Raw genomic sequence first — 21270 nt, 5'->3', positions numbered from 1 at the left:
AAATGGGCATCACTACTCTGGGATTGTGCCCTCTGGTGCTAGACTCTCTTGCAAGTGGAAACAACCTTTCTGCATTTACCCTGTGAAACCTCCTAATAATTTTATATGTTTCAATAAGATGTCTTTTCATTTTTCTAAACTCCAATGAGTGCAGGCCCAACCTATTCAACCTCGCTTCATAAGAAAATCCCTCCATATGTGGACTCAACCTAGTGAACTTTCTCTGGACTGCCGCCAATACCAGTATATCTTACCTTAGATAAGGGGCCCAAAATTGTTCACAGTATTCTCGGTGTGCTGATTTGTACAGCTTTACCAAGACCCCACAATTTTTACACTATATTCCCTTTGAATTAACAGCCAACAGTCCATTTGCCTTCCCCATTACCTTCTGGATTTATATGCTAGCTTTTTGTGATTCATGCACAAGGACTTACGAATCGTTCCAAGTTGCAGCTTTCTGTAGTCTTTCTCTATTAACATAATTTTCAGCTCTTCTCGTTTTCATGCCAAAGTGCATAATGTCACATTTTCCCACATTATATTCCAATCAACAAGTTTTTGACAGCTCACTTAACCTGTCAGTAACCCTCTGTTCTATTTTTGTGCTATTTTGATGATAATATATTCACTTCTGTCATCTGAGTAAATGATATATACGGGAAACAATTGTAGTCCCAGCACTGATCCCTGTGGCACTCCATTAGTTACAAGTTGTCATCCTGAAAATGACCCCTTATCCTGACTCTCTGCCTTCTATTAATTAGCCAATCCTGTAGCCGTTCTATCTAACAGCAGGGGCTCTTATCTAATTAAATACTCTTGTGTGTGGTCTCTTATCAAATGCCCTTACAAAAAAAACTGTGACAAAATGATTTTTTTAACAGTATTCGCTTATTTATGAATACATTTAAGAAGCGAGTTGTTGGTCAAATAATAGGCAAATTTTACCACCATGACATATCACCTATGAAATGGCATGTGCTCAAAATTCTTTTTGTAGCTCATCAAGCAAACTAATTTTATTTGGACCATTAAAAATTTGACATTTTGTTTTGCATTTTCAATGCCATTGGACAATGATTGTACAGATTTACCAAGACCCTACAATTTGTATACTCTATTCCCTTTGAACTAACAGCCAACAGTCCATTTGCCTTCCCCATTACCTTCTGAATTTATATGCTAGCTTTTTTGTGATTCATGCACAAGGACTTCCAATAATTTGGTAAAGCAGCAAGTTACAAATACATTTTGAGACTCTCACTCTCATTCTACCTCTGAGACCCTCTTTAAAACCCAACTGTTGGAAACTTTTGATCACCTCCCCCATCTCATTCTTTAGCTCAGAATTCCATTTTTGATTACACCACAATGGTGTGTGTCTCTGTCAAGTGCTGTATGATGTAAATACAGTGCTTACTAAATGCAGAATATAATTTCAAAGATTACATGGAATACACAGCTCAGAAATGGGCCATTTGGTCCAACTGGCTTGCACAAGTGTTTATACACAACTCAAGCTTCCTTCTGTTCATTAAACTCTATCAGTGCAACCCCTTGCTCCCCTCTCTATCATGTACTCATCCAGTCTACTCTTGAAAGCATCAACATTATTTATCAGAACTACTTCCTGTAGTTCCATTTTCTCGCCGTTCACTACCAAAAAAAAATTTCTTCTAAATTCCCTGTCTCATTTCTTAGTGACTGTATTTTACTGCTGTCACCTAATTTTGGACTTGCCCAGATCTTACCCCATAATAACAGAACAAGGTCAGTTGCAGAAGTTTTAAGAAGTTTTGTGACTTTTTGTTCCAGAATGCCCAAATCATCTAAAACCTGGAAATGATCATTAACTTGAAGAATTACGAGTCAGAATAAACCAATTACTCATTGGAGCTGCTCTACCATTCAGACAGCAATTTCCATTTTTTCCCTATGTTCCATATCTCTTCCTGAAGTATGTATCATTCTTTCAGGCACCTCAATTAATTCAGTATTAATAGAAATTTGTTCCACATTATTTTGCATTAAACTTTAGGCAACCTCGTCCAGATTTTAAGAGAATTTTAATTGGGAGACGGTAGATTAGTGGTAATGTTACCAGAGTAGTAATCCAAAGGGCCAGCTAATGGTCTGGGGGTGAGTGTTCAAATTCCATCACAGGAATGGGAATTAAAATTCAATTGACTACAATATTCTGCAATTGAAAGCTTGTCTCATAAATTGAATCTATTGTCGATTTTTGTAAAAATCCATCTGGTTGACTCATGTCCTTTAAGGAACGTTATCAGCCATCAATGTGACTCCAAATCCACAGTAAAGTGGCTGACTCTTATTTGCTTTCAAGGACAATTAGGAATCACAACAAATACTGGCCTTGCATCACATCAATGAATAAAATGGATGTGTCCTTATCCTGGTTTCCCCATTAGAAGATAGATGCATTCCTTGTATTTGCTGTCAATTTCCTTTATTATTTAAACACCTCAATTGGAACACCCTTAACTTCCTCAACTCTGGGGAATGCAAGCTAAGTTAGGCCAGTCTCATGTAATATCTAAGTCAATTTATCCCAGATATCATCACCAGACTCCTCGCAAGGCAGGAATATCCTTCCAGGTGCTATACTCTGTTAGCTATAACAGGTTTTGGGAAGTTCAGTAGTTATGAACGGTGCTATATTAATGCAAGGTTTGTTTTAAATACGTAAACAGAAAATTGTAGAACTTGCAAAACTGCATGTATTATTCAACTGCTAGCTTGCAGCTTCCGGTGTGTTCTCACGAATGAAGTATGCTACTGTGTACCTTATTGCATTAAACTGAACGTCTTTGCTTCAGATATGGTTGTATAAACCTTTAACCCTTTCACCTGTGCAACATTGAGTCAAATGCAACTTGAACTGAAGGAATGGAATCTTTTTCTCTGTGCTGGTAGTTCTAACTGAAATAAGTTTGGAAGTGAATCTCAGAAAGATTATGGTACTATGATAAGGAAAGTGCCTTTCTAAAGTTGTGAGTCCAGACAAATTGGTACAAAACTTGGAAGTTTTGTAAACTGTGAGGAAGACTGTGAAGAACTCTGACATAGTTGGTGTAGCGGGCAAATAGATGGCAGATGAGTTTCAACGCAGAGAGGTGTAAGGTGATGCACCTTAGTTGGAGAACACTGAAAGACAATATAAAATAGGGGTCCAATTCTAAAAGAGGTGCAGAAGCAGATGGCAGGACAAGTGGAGAGAGCAGTAATCAAAGGATATGATATACTCAGCTTTATTAGTAGGAACGTAGAGTAAAAGAGCAAGAAGGTGATATTGGACTTAATTAAGACTTTTATAATTGTTAGACCTCAATTGGATTATTTTGTACATTTGTGGATGTCACATTACAGGAAAGATACAAATGCATTGGAGTGAGTGCAGAAGTGATTTACCACAATGGTGCCAGGGATTGGAAATTTCAGTTGTAAGGATAGATTGAAGAAGTTGGGATTTTATCCTTGGAGAGAAGAAAGCTAAGAGGAGATCTGATAAAGGTTTTCATAACCATGAGTGGGCTAGATAGAATGGAAAACAGAGAAACCGTTCCGGCTTGTAAAAGGAAGGAGAGCACATGGATGATAATATAATGTAGGGGTGGAGGTTAGATAGACCTTAGGTTTAGGGTAAAAGTTCGGCACAACATCGTGGGCCGAGGGGCCTGTACTGTGCGATACTGTTCTGTGTTCTATTTAAAGTAATTTTCAAAAGAAGCAAGAGTGATACATGGAAAATGTTTCCACTCAATAGGCACTGCCTGGTACAGTGTTGGAGACTGGTTTAAATGAGGCATTCAGAATGGTATGGGGCGATATTTGGATAAACATAATATGTGGAGAAAAAAGCAGGAGCTTGGCACTCGGTAATGATGCTTGTTTGAACATCCCATGCAGGCAGAATGGGCCAAATAGCCTTCTGATTCTGTGAACATGGATATTTACTCTACAAATGATCTGTATGGTAATGGTTACAAAAAAAAATTGCCTTTCAAAGAGTGAAATAAACCCCACAGTTTGGATCAATTGAATTGTAATAAGGTTACATAATACAATTAGATATCAAATAGTTTCTGGTGTCAAATGTAGTTGGGTTGTACTTATTTTAAAATTTCTCCTTAATATTTTCCTTCTTTCTCTTCAGATTATCAGAAATTGTGACAATGCTCAGTCAGCAAAACATCGAGGAGCATGTGAAGGCCCTGAAGTTGGAGATTGACTGTACAACTGAGGAAGATGATGATGTTAATTTTCCTATTATTTTCTACCAGATCCGGTAAAACAAAAGAGTACTGAGGCTTCCTTCCATGTACCTCTCACTCAGCTACTTGCACTTGTTTCCATCATTATTGGTCCAACTTAGATATTTGTAATACTATTGTTTTCTTTGCTCTCCTAAAATACTCTATGTAGTTAATGATCAACTGAAACACCACAGATATTGGTTCAAATTTCCAAAGTCACGTCTGGACATTTTACTCATCATTGAATAGTGACGCCTGAAGCAAAACATCTAGGCTGCACTGTTATTTCATTCCAGAATCTACTTTTGAATCTAACTCTGTCTCATGGTGAATATGTCCCCTGAATCTTTCTTCCGGTTCACAGTAAAGACCGTACTTGACATACATTGGGACATCCACAGTTCCATTCTGTCGTTGTCTCAATCACACGAGGCTGGCTCCTAATTCAGTAATGTGGCACTACATTGTCAGGCTCACTCAGAGCATTTTACATTGCCACCCATTGCCTACAGCCACCATACTAGTGTGAGAAATGCAAGTTCCATGTAGTAACGAAAGATATTCATCAACAGTGAATGGCTGGCAGCAGATAAATTTTATCCGGATCTGAGTCATGTTTAAAAGCACTTCAGAGCAGTGACCAATCATAACCATGAGCAAATCCTCAGATACCATTCACCAAATGAGCACAAGTGTCCCTGCAAATTAAAATACATTTAATATGAAAGGCCAATAAACATATTGACTAAAAATGCCAAACCAGCAGTTTAATAGGATGGTTTGAACTTGGAAATAGTAACCATATTAATTTTGGCAACACAATTAATGACAAGTAATGACAGAAAGAAAAAGTGATTACGCAGAGGAAAATGTCACCAAAGAAACCGTCCGCACTCTGGAAAGATTTGGATCTTGTGGTGATTGATTTCAGAATCACAAGCCTGTCAGAGACAAGACTGCCTCATTCTGAATGTTGCATGAGTGGGAAGACCTCATCATACATAATGTAACTGAAATTGTTAAACCTCCCAATGTTGTATTAAGTAACAATAAGAAAATTGGCAAAATATTAATTCAAGTTTAATTTTCACAATTTATTGAAGCAAACAGCTTCAGTTAAAAATGATACTTTGCTATGTTCTCTCCTGTAATACTTTACTCCTGTGTCCCCCACACTGTTTTGTTTTGTTTTGACTGCGAGAAATGGTTGAAGTTGCTCTCAAGCTACAGTTAATCTAGTCCTTGAGTTGATTGAGGATTAATTGGAGTTTCTCAATCTCTGCCAAGTCTCCTTGGGTGACAAGAGTCCAGCTATGGATGAAAAACATTTTGATTTTACCCTGGTAACTTTTCCTGTGGGTTTGTATTAAGAGCCTGAGCATCTGCTGCTGATTATTATAGTGATAGGGAGCGCACAATGCAGCCACAATAATCACAATGCTGAGAATAGCCTCTTTCATTTCTGGTCACCTTGTACCACATATTCAATTCATCACATTTTCCAAAGGGGAGGAACACTTAGTGAGGGCTGTATAATTTTAGAAATAACGTTTGAAATGTGATAGGCTTTTGAATAGGATCTGCTTTTAGGTAGGTCACCTAATGTACTTAACTCTTGCAATGCAGAACTAAAACAGAGCAATACAATGATTAATATGCTTCCTCGAGATTAAGTATATAGCTGGCTTCCACCCTTTTTGAACTCATCTCAATTTGCTTCTTGTTGTAGAGACCCCAGTTTGCAAAGAATAATTTTTATATTGACTAGGATTGTATATTCTGCAGCTTGCTTAATTATGGAAACACACTGGAAGGAAAAGAAAGCACGTTAAATTTCTTTTCCCCCTTCTGAAGGAACCATGCAGAAGTTAATCATCACCAACGCTATGAGAACTTTGGGTTAATTGAGCCAACTTTGTTTAGTAACAGATGCTAACTGTTTGTAAAGTGAGGGCCGATTCTGGTTGAGTTTGACTGTGATTCTGCTTTGAATCAAACTGAAGTGTAAAGCTGGACAGAGGGCACACACCAGAAAATGCTAATGAAGACAAATATCTTTAGTGTGCCATGGAAAGGATTACACACATTTATATAATTGTAGTGATTATCTGTACTGGAATTTGACAGCCAAATAAACAAATTTGTTGAGCAAAACCATTGAAGAATCATTTGTTTATTTTCAGGCACTGTATAAAATATAAAATGTATGTACACAAACTACATGGCTATAAACATTTTGGCTTATATCAAAAAGTGATACAAAAAAAGAGATTAATTATACACCTCATGTTGGAAGTGCAACAGTCAGTGTTCATTTTGTTTATTCTATACATAACTAATTGTGTCCTTGCAAATAATTGGTTTCCTACTTCTGCTTTTCATCAAAGCAATAAACTTATCAAAGTCTGTTGTTGATGCTTCATGCGTCTGGGGTAGGTTCGTGTGAGAACGATGCAGATAAGAGAGCTTTGGCATGTAATTACCCAAATTTGTCGGACAAGAGAGTCTCTTTGATTGCAAATGTGCATGGCTGTTGTCTCTGTTGCTTTGGTGCTTTGGATCTGTACTCTTTGACCTGTCAGATCTCGAGATGTTGGCCAGTTTACGCCTCACATTTCCAGAGATGTTCAGGATGAATTCATGAGGCTTCCCCAACCATCTGCCGGAGTGATCCTTTGCCTTTGGTTCCATCATCTCGTCAGTCTCCTCCGGAAGGTCCATCCAGTTTTCCACCAGATCTGCAAAACAATTATCTCCCAGTACTAGGGGCTGTCTATTCCTGCTTTGGGAGAGCAAATTGACTGTCCAGTCATTTGGATCTGTATAATCGAAAATCTTCCAGGAGCACTGTTCTGAATAAACATCAGAAGTAGATTTAGGTCTTATTTTTTTGTTTGGTCCTAAGCCGATTTTATTTCTCAAGATCCCAGCAGTGGGAAGTCTATTCTCCCTCAAACACGGTGAGCTTCCTACTCGTGCTGCTTTTGTCAACGTGGGCCCAGATGCTTCAGAATAGCCAGAGTCAAACTCTAAGCTTCTGTCACTGCTGGGTGATGCAAATACTGATGGACTGCCTTCCTCTTCACTTCTCGGAGATACAAGGCAACAAGCTGAGTCATATGTGTCCGATTCAGAGACATCGGAGGTAAAACTATGTGAGTTCCTTCCCTTGACAGGGGCCAAGGGTGCTGCCTCCTCCTCCTTCAGGCTCAGGGTGCTGATGTTGTGAATCTGCTTCAGGTCCTGCAATGCCTGCATCATGCATTGCATTTGATCTCGAAGACAAGCCCCTGCCTCCTTCATATTTATCTGGTCAAAGACAAAATCCAAGAAAACAATAAGCAATTCAATTTGATTATAGGTAATTATTTTTTCAATATACTTTAGGACTCTGATTTGCTGAAAAGTTATTTTACTCATTTCAATTTGAGCGAGTGAAATATGTGCCTACAAATGGAAATACTTGCATTAGTATCACTGTGTAAGCGGTCGGGTGTTCCTTATGTGGAAGTGTAAATGTATATGCCTGTACACATATAAATACACATGATTGTGTATAATGTATGTACCTTTCTCATATGGGTCCAAATCTGTGTACATGTCTACGTTATCATGTGGCTTCATGTTCTGTGCATAAGGTACAGTAGTAACAAAGAATTCCAAGTGTGAGTTCAGAATTATTTTCAACTAAAGATTTCAAGAATATGGAACTCGCTACCAAATTGTATGAATGTATTTTGAGGAACTTGACGAGTATGCGGAAGAAAAAGGGAATAGAAGATAAGATTTTGAGGAAAGTTGGAAGGAGGCCCTAGTGGAGCAGAGACAATGGAAAGGTCAAGCGGCCTATTTGTGCTGTATATCCCACATAATCATGCGCTTTACTATCTGTGCACAAAAGGTGATACAAGTTTGGAACTTCCCCACATAAAGGAGATGATGATAAATAATCATTTCAAATCTGAGATTGATAGAATTTTGCTCGACAATTGTATAAAAAGAAAAGGAGGCAAGGAAAGTTGACGAAGCCAAGATTCAGATAGGCCATCATTGCACTGAATAGGCTTGAGGGGCTGAATGGCCCACCCATGTTCCACTATATATCAGGGTCTGTTGATTGACCTGCTTCTCTCCCATACAATCAAAATGTCTTCCAATCCACTAAAATCCACAGTAATTCCATTACTGATTAATGGATACATGAATATCTATTTAGCCCCAATCCCATTATGTCCTGCAAAACACTTGACTTCTATTGTGTGAAGCCAGCTTTATTTATAATCTTTAAAGCATAGCCATAGCTTCAGCTGTATCAAGGGCAGGCATTGAGAGATCTAGAACGTATGTTGTTCCAATGACACTGCCCAAGATGGTTTTCATTTCTTCAGATTCTTGCAATACATGCTTCGAAATTAAATTGAGGTCTTCAGCAAATCCTGGAGGTTTATGTCACACACGCTGATTTACAATACAATACTGCCGATAAAGTAAATTAAAGCTTTTCTGGGTCGGTAGGTGCCCCGCATGCCTTATCTAAACCGTTCCCGACTTCAACGAAAGGAGGAGTTAACTTCCGGCAGAGTAACACTTGATTTAGTGTAAACTTTGGATGTCTTTTGCAGTTTGGGTCCACGAGGGAAATTGACACGAGGGAATTTAATTGCTGAAGGCTTAAAGTTGTCCACTGAGCTCCCTCTGGCGACCCAACCGATACATACATTTTGGTGTCGGAATGGACCATCAAGAGCTGCATCCCTGGTCAATAGTTAGTCTAATGTCTTCAGGACACGAGGCCACTTGGCCCATCACTCCTTCCTTGCGACTAGCTCACTGCACGCTCCACATCGCCCCCTGGCCCAATACCCCAAGCTGGGAATGGGAAAGGGAAAGTGAAAGATGCAACGGGTGGAAATGAGAACCTCTTTCTCCTTCCCTCCCACCATAACTTTACGTTTGAGCCTGAAACCTGGGATCTTGCTGTTCTTTCTCCAACCAGCCCTCGAGTGTGGTTGCGCTGAAGGTTGTCGTTGGACAGTCCCTAGGAATGTCTGGGGCTGACGGCAAAGCTCTGAGGAGAACTCAAAGAGGCCCCTTTAACCAGGAGAGCTGGGCTCCCTGTGGAGAAGGCAGCACCTTCGCTGTTTCTGATGAGTTAGAGACGAGTAAAAAGGTCAGATTCTCTCAAACATTCCATTCCAGCAGTACAGGCGCTGCGGGCAGGTACTAACACGTTAACTGTGCTTCATGCAGTGCACCTGGACATACTACAGCTCACCTGGCCTACTGCACACTGCATTTCACAAAGGATTCCGCATTCTCTTCCCAAACTGCTCCCCCTCCCCCCGATGAAGGTTTTGGTGCAGGGTTGGGGCGGGGGGTGCGGTCAGTTCTCAACTAGCTGAATGGTGTATCGCTTGAGTTAATGTTGTCCACAGCATCTGCCTCTATTATCCCACCCAAACCCAACCCACACTGCTAATTATATTGAACCCTGTGCTCCTTTTATCGTGAAAGACTGGAATTACTAAATCAAAACCACAGCCACAGCCAGAAACTCAACCGGACACCCCCATAATCTTAGATCATAAAACCTAACAGAAGGTTTAAAAAATATATCGTTTCAAGTTAAGAAACTTGACTCGTTTCTGAGCACCAAAAACTGTAAAATATGTAAAAATTTCTAATAACGTACAGTATAGAGAATTCAAAGACTGTCCTATGTGTCATTTAAAGAATTATTTAGGGTTCCAAAAGCTACTGGATTTTTAGGTGCAGTGATCCAATCCCTATCAATCTATTTTTTAAAAAATTTGAAATAACTGCTAGCATTCGGGGAGTTTTTCTTAAACAAAAAAAAAAGCACAGTCGACACAAATCGCCGCTGAAACTTTTCCAATGAACCCTCTGTTTAACTCACCATTTCTTTGCGAAGATGACAAATGAAATCATCCAGTTTTGCGTCCTGCATCACCAAGCTCTGTACTGCAGCCTCCCCTCCAGCACTGTCCTGTCAACAATCTCCGTCTCTACATTAGAAATCGCTGCTGCTTTTTCACTCGCTTTAAATCTTGACCCCTCTCTTTCTCTTTCTCTTTTTCTTTTTCTTTTTTTTTTAAAGTCCCTCTTAATTTTTTTTTCTCTGTCTTGTTGCAGATTTCAGACACACTGGCATACTCATATGACTATTTCATATATAGTTTTCCTCCGCAAGCTCCTCCCCATTCCCCTGCTCCCCTATTTAAAAATCAACCAATCAAGACTCGGGTCCCTCCCTCGGGAAGCAAGCGCCGGGCCAATCGCCTCGCTCTGTAATCTTAAACCAGAATGTTTAACAGAGATTTACAATGTGGAAAAATTGGGACTCCGCCAAGTGTCAGAGGGGGCCCGTCAAAAAATCTCCTATATATGTTGCACCAAATATTTTGACTTAGTAAACAGTGCTGTGAACTTTCCTTTTAAAAAAAATAAAATTGGAACGTTTGAAATTCATAAAGTTCCCAAGAATCTGCTGCAACTTTCTTTTTTTAGTTCTTGCGTTTTTAACATTTGGGAGTCTGGTTTTCATCAACGGGACAAATCTGCGTAAGAAATTGTGCACAGGCCCGGTGTAGGGGGTGGTATCCCTATAATCAATCTGCTTCATTAGTCTGAGGGCTTTTACACAGAAACAGAAATTGCTGGAAAAGTTCAGCAGGTCTGGCAGCCACTATGGAGAGAAATCAGACTTAACGTTCCAGGTCACTTGTTTTTTTTTAGCTTTGGCTTGTATACAGAATCTGGGTGAAGTCCCAACTCCCCAGCTTGAAAGCCCCAGGAATGGTGTCACACACACATACATACTGGGAAGCAAAACTTCTTAAACTATTTTGCAATCGTTGTTTTAATTAGAGGAATATAGTTAGAGAAATATATAGTTTGAGTTGCAGTGGTGAGGACTGTAATCTATATTAGAAATTGTTGTAGAAACTCAGCAGATCTCGAAGGGTCTGTGGAAAGAGCTGCCAAACCTGGTGAGTTTCTCCAGCATTCTCTCTGTGTTTATTTCAGATTTCCAGCATTTGCAGTAATTTGCCTTTTAATAATTCGTATCAGCCCTGTCTCAGATGCAACACACTCATTGTTCAGTCACAAACAAGAACAGAAATTGCTGGTAAAGCTCAGTGAGTCAGGCAGCATCTGCTGAGAGAAATCAGAGTTAACTCTCAGGTCCAGTGACCCTTCCTCAGAACTGATATCACAGATGCTGCCAGACCTGCTGAGCTTTTCCAGCAATTTCTGTTTTTGTTTCTGATTTCCAGCACCCGCAGTTCTTTCAGTTTTCACTCTTCAGTCACATGGTTCAAGATGTGATCACAAAAGGAATCAACACAGGCTTTTCCTCTATTTGTTCATGGGATGCGGATGCCTCAAACTAGACCAGCATTTGCTGTCCATCCCTAATTGCCCAGAGGCTGTTAAGAATCGCTTTGCTGTGGATTTGCTGTCACATGTGAGCCAGATCTGTTAAGGATTAGCAGAAATCTTTGCCCAGAGGACATTAATGAACTATATGGGTTTTCACAACAATCAAAATGCGGTGACCATTAACCTAGCTTTTTATTACAGATTATTATTGAATTCAAATATGACCACTTGCTATGGTAGAATTCGCACCCATGTTTGCAGAAGATTAGACTGGGGTTCTACACCAATATACCACCACCTCCTGTCAAGACTGACGGCATGCTGTACCATCAGTGGTGCAGCCTTTTGAATGAGATGTTAAACCTATGTCCTGACTTCCCTCTCAGATGTTTTAGAAGAGCAGTCAACATTTATTCCTCAATCAACATCACACACACAAAAAAAAATCCGATTAGCAAGTCAGTTTAATATGACTGTTTGTGGGAGCTTTCTGTGCACAAATTGACTGTCACATTTTCTGCATTACAACATTCACTCCACACTTCTAATGTACCTCATAGGCTGAAAAGTATTTTGGGTATCTTAAGGTCATGGAAGGCATTATATAAATACAAGTCTTTCTTTCTCTATCATTCAAACATTCCAACACCATACCACATCAATCAAAGCAATCCATTCAAGTTAGTACAGAATGCCACTGCAATGTACAATGATAATTTGAATACATTATATCCAATTTAATCACCAAGGTCGATCTTAATCAATAGGGAAGTTTCAGAGCGAAATAGTAACTTTAACATTGGTTGGCTTTAACCTATTACAAGTTTGAAGGCTATTGTGTCCTGACTGCAGGAAGTTAAAGTTCAGTTTGTATCTTAGTGAGATGAGCCTAATGGCATTATCTTCGAGGAACACACAGTTTTCACTTGGCGTTACAGAACAAAGGAAAAGCCAGGCGTTTGCACTGGACACCAATCACATTTGTATTCTCTCAGGCTATATTTTGGTGGCCTCATGATGCAACAGCTGATCTGTTCAGTGAAGCAATTTCATCAGGAAATCACTGATGTTACAATCCATGACAATCCCCTCAGTACTTGCCTTCATTCCCCACCCAATACCATTGGTTTGCCTAGTGAGTGAACTATGCGTGCCAGTCCACATAAGACAATGAAGAAAGAGAATGCTTCTGCGAAAACAGGAGGCAGTGCCAGTGATAAAGGAGAAACCAGAGCCAACAGGACAGGAGAAGGCAGGAAAAATAATCAGGGGTGATCATTGTGTTACAGAATGTATTTGGAAGGATTGTATGTTTAAATTTATAAATATTTGCCCGAACCACAATGGGATAAGACCATTTAACTCCCTCACTTGCACCCAACCCAAAGCAAGTCAATGTCCCCAAATCTTGACATCCTTAACCTAATAACCTTTATGGCACCCCATCCACTACCATAAGCATTCATTACCGCCAACGTTGCTGCACAGTGAGAGAAGTAAATACAAGATGCACCATGGCAACTCATCAGTACTCCTTACTCAATACTCAATACTCTACCACCAAGAAAGATAAGAGGAGCAAATACATGGAAACATCAGCAACTGCATGTTCTGCTTCAAGCCACACACAAACATGATTTTTATATTGTTGCTCCTTCACTGTCAAAATTTAGGAATGTCCCATCTAACAATATTATAGATTTACTTACTCCCAATGAACTTCAATGGCTCAAGAAGGTGGCTCACTGTCACCTTCTTAACGATAATTAATTAGGGGAAATGAATGTTGGCCCAGTAGCAATGCTGACATCCTGTGAATTAATAATACAAAACAAGTCTTAAAGCCATATTTCCCGCTATTACCCATAACTAGTTTAGGTTCTTGATGCTTATCTTTTCATTGCATGTATTTTTAGTGATATGTTTAAGAAACCTGAAGCTGGGTTCTACCAAGTCAAGATGGAAACATAGTTGGTGGCTTCAACACTCAGGTCTAGAGTTAGGGTTTGGAGTTCAGTTGTATAAGAGTTACTGGTATGCTCTGCTGATGCTGGTGGTAGATGGAGATGTGAAGGCAAAAGTTGGTCAGGTAATGGAGTTACCACTGCAAATGGTAATGGTGGAGATCTCAAAAATAACTATCGAAACAGTGTCACATAACTTGGGCTGAGAATGCAGAGTCTGCAATCACAGGAAATTCATATGAATAAGTTTAATGAAGACAGACAGACAAGACATGACAAAAATATGAAGGAAATAGAATGGCAGCAACAACTTATATAGCACTTTTTTATTCAATCACAGAATGAGGGCATCACTGGCTAGGCTAGCATTTATTGCCCATCCCCAGTTGCCCAGAGGGCAGTTAAGAGCCAACCATATTGCTGTGGGTCTAGAGTCACATGTAGACCAGACCAGGTAAAGATGGCAGTTTCCTTTCCTAAAGAACATTAATGAACCAGATGGGTTTTTCCAACAATCGATATTGGTTTCATGGTCATCAAAAGACTCTTAATTCTAGAGTTTTATTGAATTCAAATTCCACCATCTACCATTTGAACCTGGGTCCCCAGAACATTACCTGGGTCTCTGTATTAATAGTCCAGTAATAATAACACTTGAGCTCTGATAAAGAGTCACCTGGACTCAAAATGTTAGCTTGCTGTCTCTGTATGGATGCTGCCCGACCTGCTGTAATCGCCAGCATTTGTTGTTTTCAGTTTATAATATTACTAGGCCATTGCCTTCCTGCAAGACTTTAAGAATTTAAATATCCCATTGCAATTCATGGGTCATTGAGCAAAATTTTACATGGAGTTCCTTAAGGAGATTCAAAGGGAGGTATAGCTAAAGGTTTGGCCAAAGAGATAATTCTGAAATAAGAAGAGGGAGGTAGAGAAGTAGACTTAACAGGGAAGTGACAGGAGAAGTCATTGTGATACAAGAAATGTGTGCATATCTATGTCTTTGTCTTTCCCCCCATCCTCATTAATAGGCCATGAATTTCCATTGGATTGGTCCATAGCTGAGTAATGGACTGCAGTGGTTTGTTATTGCCTTTTGCAGGACAGTTGACCATGGGACTCTCCCACTTTCATCATCAGGCATCTTGGAAGGTTTAACAGGCTAACAATCAACCCGTTTAACAACAATATGATTGACACCTTCCATGTTCTAGCATGGAACTCAAGCCCAGAGCTTCTAGTCCTGATTTAGGGGGCTGTGGCTGTGTCACAATATGCACATATCCGTGTTAGTGTAAATGTCTGTGTATGTAAAATATATTAGTCCATCCCTGAAAACATTACACATACAAAACATACAAATGTGAAGTAGAGGGAAGAACATTAATGAAACAGGACGCACAGATATTATTCAGTCTTCATTTGAAGGCCACATACTTTGTCCTTACCTTCATATTTCTGTCATAACCGCCATGGCTTCATTTAGCATGGAAACTGCCAGTGTAAACATGTCACGTTGTAATTACAACGTACCACCTGTGGTGGTGTTATTTATGAAAGTGTAATTCTCATTTCTGTTGTTTCGCCAGCACATGTGATCAGAAAAGAATCCGTCCCCAGTGATTACCTGTAGTGGAAATGATCTCATTTCAGGTCTCCCCCCACCCCTCCCTCTATCCCCTAAAAACAGGATAAATTGGATTCGGATTCTTCATGTGTTCTCTTGCCACGGTAGACAGCCGCGGGGTATATTCCAGGCATGTTGCTATTTGCTGGGACATTTCCCTTGAATTGTGTCAAGGTGCTGGTTTGGTCGCGTGGTCTCAGGTAAGAGACGCGTGCGGTGGTGGAAATGTTACAACTTGAAATTCTCCAGTGACACATTTTCAATCCCGTCTTGCCCGAAAGACACACCCACAGCTCTGGGGATCCCTGAACTGTCTGCAGCCCGGGACATTTAATACTTTATTATCAGTGCAGTACCTGGGGTGGGGGGAAGGGGGCCTTTCGTCACCTTGTTCTAAGATCTCACACTTTTAAAAATAAAGGAAAAATGCCCGCGGGGATTGTCTGGAGAGTCAAATTCCCTCTGTTGAATGATTTGCTCGTTAACGGAAGAACTGATATGTTAAAAGAGCGAATTTAAGCCAGTCAACGTAAAAACAAAGCTGAACAGTTGTGAACTGACCCCGGGACAAGAGATAACATCTCAAAAAAAAACTCTTCCCCCAGAATGAATTCATCCAATTTCCAACTCCATCCTGCTTCAACCAGCGCCTTGATGGGAGAAGATAATCTACATTTTGCAATGTAGGAACACAGTTTGCTTAACCCCAAATCCGGCCGCAACACAAGCTAATCATTTATAACGCAGTAAACCCTATTTCTATTTAGCTTTTGCGTGTGTGGCGGGTGGTGGTTGCATCGACTAATTTAACATTGGCATTCTATTAAACTACCGGTTACGGCTGTCACTTTCTGTGTGGCGCCTGCTCTTCGTGAAACAAAATATATTAGACAGCATTTTAACATTCAGACTGTGTGCCCATTCCCAATATTGTTTGATTGCCCTCTGCTGTCGAATCTGTCCTATTACAAGTTCCTTCGTTATTGCAACCCAGAAAGTTCATTGGACCTCCCCAAAACCTAGTTGTTATTTTAACCATAAGGTTTATCACTGCTTCAGTACATTCATAGAGAGGAGTACCTGTAAATAATGTCTCACTGCTTGAAAGTTTGCTCTATTATCAGACCACCCTGCTTTTTTTTTAATTGATGAACTACTTTCTTTGTCATATTTACTGTTGATTTGGGCTGTTAAGCCTTTTAACTGCCACAAGAGTAATTTAACGCCTTTGTTTTTTCAGACTAGGCGCTTATCTAGTGACATGAAATATAATCAAAATCAGATTAAAAATCACACTGTCTGGGCAGGGTTGAATTGTGATTTAATGAGATCAGTGATGTGATCTGATTTGTCTTGATATGCTATTGTTTTGGAATCACCAACCATGCCAAGAACTGTGTGTTCTCTTTGCAAGGAGCAATATTGTCTTTGGACAGTGATACACAAAAATTTAGCTCACTTTTTCTTAATGCAGGAAATAATGAGGTGGTAAGGATTGGATTACGTGACCACAAGAGCATTAACACAGAGGATAAATCATCACACCAAATATCACGCATGGCATTTTTAGATTCTTGCCCGTGATTTAGTTCTTTTCAATCGATTCTCTCTACACACAGCCCCACTCAGATTTTCTCTCCTCCTTCATGACAGTATTGACTTTTGATTACGCAGAATCCTACAACTTCCCACTATGTCTCAGAAATGCCCACCTTTCAGGTGTGAAGCTAGATGGTGGATATCAGCATGCTATTAGGTCATGACGGAATCACAGCTGTTCCTGACTGAGTCTTTTCCCAGTGCTAGGTCAGGGACTGTGAAGCCAGTTATCACTCCCCTGCTGCCATTTGACAGACACTCAGAAAACTCACTCACTCCATGAATGAAGCCTGAGTATTCCTGGTTTCTGGTGTGGTCACTACAGGGACCTACATAATTGTCTTTTGATCAACTTTCCAGAGAGACTGTTGTAACTTTGTTCTCTATTCAGTTGGATTTTCCAACTCCTCTTCCACCAAGAGCAGAGGAAACCCAGAATAAATGCAGAAAGTGCTGGAGAAATTCAGCAGCTGTGGAAGTATCTGTGGAGAGAACAACAGTGCCAGTGTTTTGAGTTCCAATATTACTTCAGAACTCACATGCCCCCAAAAAAGTTTAGCCAGTTCAATTAAAAATTTCAAAACTAGGACTGATAGATATTTGCAAGGTTAAGGTACTGAGGGATATATAGGGCAAAAAAAATGAAGGGAAGAGGGGAAGGCAATGATGTGAAGGAGGACACGTGGATATTTAAAAAGGATGAGAAGTGATATATAAGTACCTGAAATCAAAATGACAGTCCAGTGTGCACAGTCTGTTCTCCTAAGGCAGCAACATGAGAGGGTAATGTTAATCTTCATTTCACATTATGTCAGCACACAGGATACAGATGTATCAGTAAATCAGTAAGATCTCCACTAGATAAATAAAGGTAAAGAGGTCATTCACTCTTTGCTCATCCGTCTAAAAAAGACAACTTTGCACACCCGATTACAGCATCCAGCTGCTTCATAAAAGATAGCAAGTCTACAAGAACGTATGTTCCAAACATTGCTGGTTCTTTGTGTAAAAGTGAGGAACTTGACATCCCAAAATTTACCTTTCAATAGTTTAAAACTATGTTACTTTGTCTTACCATCATGATCTCAGGGAAACTGGAGTTCTAGATTCAGATTTCTATCTCCTTTAATATCTAAGCTTTGGGTGGGTGGAGAATGTCTCTACCTTGTTTGAATGGGGCATCTCTATCCTCTTGGGTTAGCTAGATCAGTAATTCACACAATTTGGTCCATGATGCTTCTCCAAGTGGTCCATGAGCTGGTCCAAAAGGAAAGTCACTGATATGGGCACCACGACCAAGCTCATATGAGAGCACAGACCATATTCCTCACCCTCACTATTCAAGTGTTATCAGACAACTAGACTGGCACCCATGTGCACAATACAAGCTGTCATCAACAACGTGGTCTTTTAAGGCCTTCTAAGCAAGGTTTAAGTCACATTTATATTGAATGATTGAAATAGACATATTAAGAATTAATTTCTCAGGAGTTCATTGTGATGATTTTATAACACTTATTAGAAAGCATCAAATAAACATGTTCTCTTGTCAGCTATACCTGTCTTTTCTCCCATCCTTGTTCCCAAGAGTTGGGCCATGGAGTTCCACTGGATGGTTCCACACTTATCGGCAAAGTGCCACAGTGGTTTACCATTACCACCTACAGGATAACTGATCAGGGAACTCTCCCACTCTTACTGCCTGTCATCAAGAATACTGGAAGGATTTTCTGGCTGACAATTGATCTGTTGGCCACGTTACAAATACGCCTTCCATGGCCCATAAGCCATGCTGTCTCTTGCAGTATTAACGTTTAAAATATTACAATTTAATGTTTTTCTTTTTGGCATAGATGAATAGCTAACTCATGATACTTAGTTTACAAAATAATGCACATAAATTTATTACTTTTAGAAGTGAAAAAAGCAGGAAAATCTTTACAGATTTCTTAAGTTTCCATTAATTCAGATTAGTATTTTGGCATTGGCAAGTGAAAACAGGTGACGTAGGTAGTGGTCTGCATTTTCTTTTTCACTGTTTAAATGGTCCACAAACAAAACGATTTAGGAACCTCAAAGCTAAATGGACCTGTGTTCATTATTTTTATATGCATATAAATTTATGCCCTTGTCACCTGCTTTTAAGATTGAAAAGCCCATGTCCCACTATTCTTTTCAGTAACATCCTCCCCCATTCTGAATCAATCGCATGACTCTTTCTCTTCGTCACCTCAAGCGCTTCCATGTCTCCCCTGTGACTGATTAAGACTCGACAAAGCACTCAATATAACATGGTGCAGAGCAAACAAAGAGCCGATTTCCCTTGACCACCATGCTCCCAGCTGTGTTTGACAATGGTCCCTGTCAGTAAGCACAAGCTACCAACAGAATGGCTGGTGAGTACTGGGTTGGGGACATCAAGAATAGAATGGAGGCTTCTTTTCTATCTCTTAATGGACTCTTTGAAAGGTTTTGATGAGTCAATCATTGTACAGTTAAACCTTGTCTTCAGCCGGTAATTCTGCCACCACCTAAACGTGACATTACCAGTGACAGTATCAGCAGTATTAACAATAACAAGCATGCATTCTTTAGGTACCTCTATGTCAGCCTTTAAAGCTATATGAATACATTGAAGCATCATGTCAAATGTGTAATAAGAATAATTCACAGAATGGTTACGGCACAGAAGGAGTTTGCGCCATGCTGGCTCACTGAAAGAAAAAAATTACTTAGTGCTACTCCCCTGCCTTTCTGTATAATCCTGAAAAATCTTCCTTTTCAGATAATATTCTAATTTCCTTTTGAAAGCTGCAATTACAGCTGCCTGCACCACACTGTCAGTCAGTGTACTCCAGACTCGAACCACTTACCACACAAGTAAGTTTTTCTCCATGTCTCCATTCCTGCTTTCACCAGTGAACTTCAATTTACACACTGTTGTTTTTGATTCTTTAAACAATGAGAACAATTTTCCCTAAATACTCTGTCCATCCCCCCTCATGATTTTGCGCCCATCTATCACATTTTTTTCTCAGCATTCTCGTTGAGAAAAACAGTCCCAACTTCTCCAATGTCTCCACATAACTGAAGTTCCTCATCTCTGGAACCTCTCTGATTCTGTCATCTCTAACCACTTTAAACACTGGCAACGGTAGCATTGTGGTTATGTAAATAGATAATCAGCCTGAGGCCTGGAGACATGAGTTCAAATCTCACATGGTAGCTGGTGAAATTTCAATTCATTAATGAAAATCTGGAATTATAAAAATGCCAGTGTTAGCAGTGGTGATTGTGAAACTACTGGATTGTTGTAAAAAAAACTCACTTTGTTTATTCATGTTCTTCAGGGAAGGAAATTTGCCCTCCTTAGCCAGTCTGGCTTTTTAAAAAATATGTTACTTCAGAACTAGAGCAATGTGGTTGGCTGTAAATCTGAAAGGGGCCTGAACAATGTGAGCTGTGGTGGGAAATCTGGGCGAATAAATTGGGCAAGGCCTTTCTTAATGTTGGGAGCAACTAGTTGCATTTTCAAACAGAATTCCAAGCAGCGAGAAGAGATTTTCCAATATCAAGGCACTGCTGCGTTCACCTCTCAACAGACGCTGGCCTTTGACATCTGTCAGCCTTTTGGGACTCTCATGGCAACTTTCTGATCCATTTGTAGCTCATTTATTCAATTTAAAGCTGCATGAAAGGTCACACCAGTAACTAGCAATTAAAAACTGCTGTAAGGACACTTTGCACGCAGGCTGCATTTTAACGTTGTTCACATGATGAGTAGGGCACTACTTGTGAGATCCTCCTTATAAGCCCAGTCTGTCTGCATCACTGCACTCTGCCCCCAAAGCGGCTGAGTGTTGGGTGAGGTTGTGGGGGGGTTTAGAGACTGTCACACATTTCCTTCTGGAATGCGCCTCTGCAGAGGAGGCCGAGAGAAACATGCAGTGGTTTTTGTCGAGGTTCGTCCCGAGCAGCTCCATGATGCAGGACTCTGTGCTCTACATTCTGTTCCCTGGGATGCACAACAGACAAACATCGACTGTGCCTGGAAGACCTTCAGCTCGGTGAAAGACGCTCTTTGGTCTGCCCAAAACTTGTTGGTCTTCCAGAATAAGGAGTTGGCCCTGACCAAACATTGCAGACTGGCATGTTCCAAGGTCCAGGACTGCATTCTGAGGGACACACTTAAAGTTGGGGCAGCTGCCGTCAAGGAGCAGTGAGAAAAGACCACCGTCTGACGTCTTTCTGCCGATGTTAAATTGGAGTCTGTTCAGTTTTTGGACCCTCCCGGTGCCTCAAATGAATGTAATAATAGTCTTGTTCAAGTAAGAGTTGCCTTTGGTTTGTTTGAATAGAGTCAAACTCCAATGATTGTTTGTTTCCTTGATATGCT

The 21270-nt window shown here is 40.1% G+C and overlaps 2 protein-coding genes across 2 annotated transcripts in view; one reads left to right on the top strand and one right to left on the bottom strand.

The window, feature by feature from the left end:
• The window catches only part of uba1 (ubiquitin-like modifier activating enzyme 1), a 272418-nt gene extending 265984 nt beyond the window's left edge, over positions 1-6434 (top strand). The window contains exon 23 of the mRNA XM_048606255.1: positions 4181-6434. Coding sequence (XP_048462212.1) covers positions 4181-4316 — 136 coding nt within the window. The 3' untranslated portion in view covers positions 4317-6434. The remainder of the gene's footprint in view (positions 1-4180) is intronic.
• A 3-nt stretch (positions 6435-6437) lies between these two features.
• inka1a (inka box actin regulator 1a) lies at positions 6438-10477 on the bottom strand. Its single transcript, XM_020510835.2, has 2 exons — positions 10198-10477; positions 6438-7589 (listed from the first exon to the last, which is right to left on the bottom strand). The coding sequence occupies exons 1-2, from the start codon at positions 10246-10248 to the stop codon at positions 6606-6608; spliced, it is 1035 nt and encodes a 344-aa protein (XP_020366424.1). The 5' UTR covers positions 10249-10477; the 3' UTR covers positions 6438-6605.
• Positions 10478-21270: the final 10793 nt, after the last annotated feature.

This window comes from Rhincodon typus, chromosome 16, assembly GCF_021869965.1.
Source record: "Rhincodon typus isolate 14 chromosome 16, sRhiTyp1.1, whole genome shotgun sequence".
In the NCBI taxonomy this organism is placed as follows: Eukaryota; Metazoa; Chordata; class Chondrichthyes; order Orectolobiformes; family Rhincodontidae; genus Rhincodon; species Rhincodon typus.
Note: the sequence above shows the minus strand (reverse complement) of the source record. Positions and strands in the feature narration are given on the sequence as shown.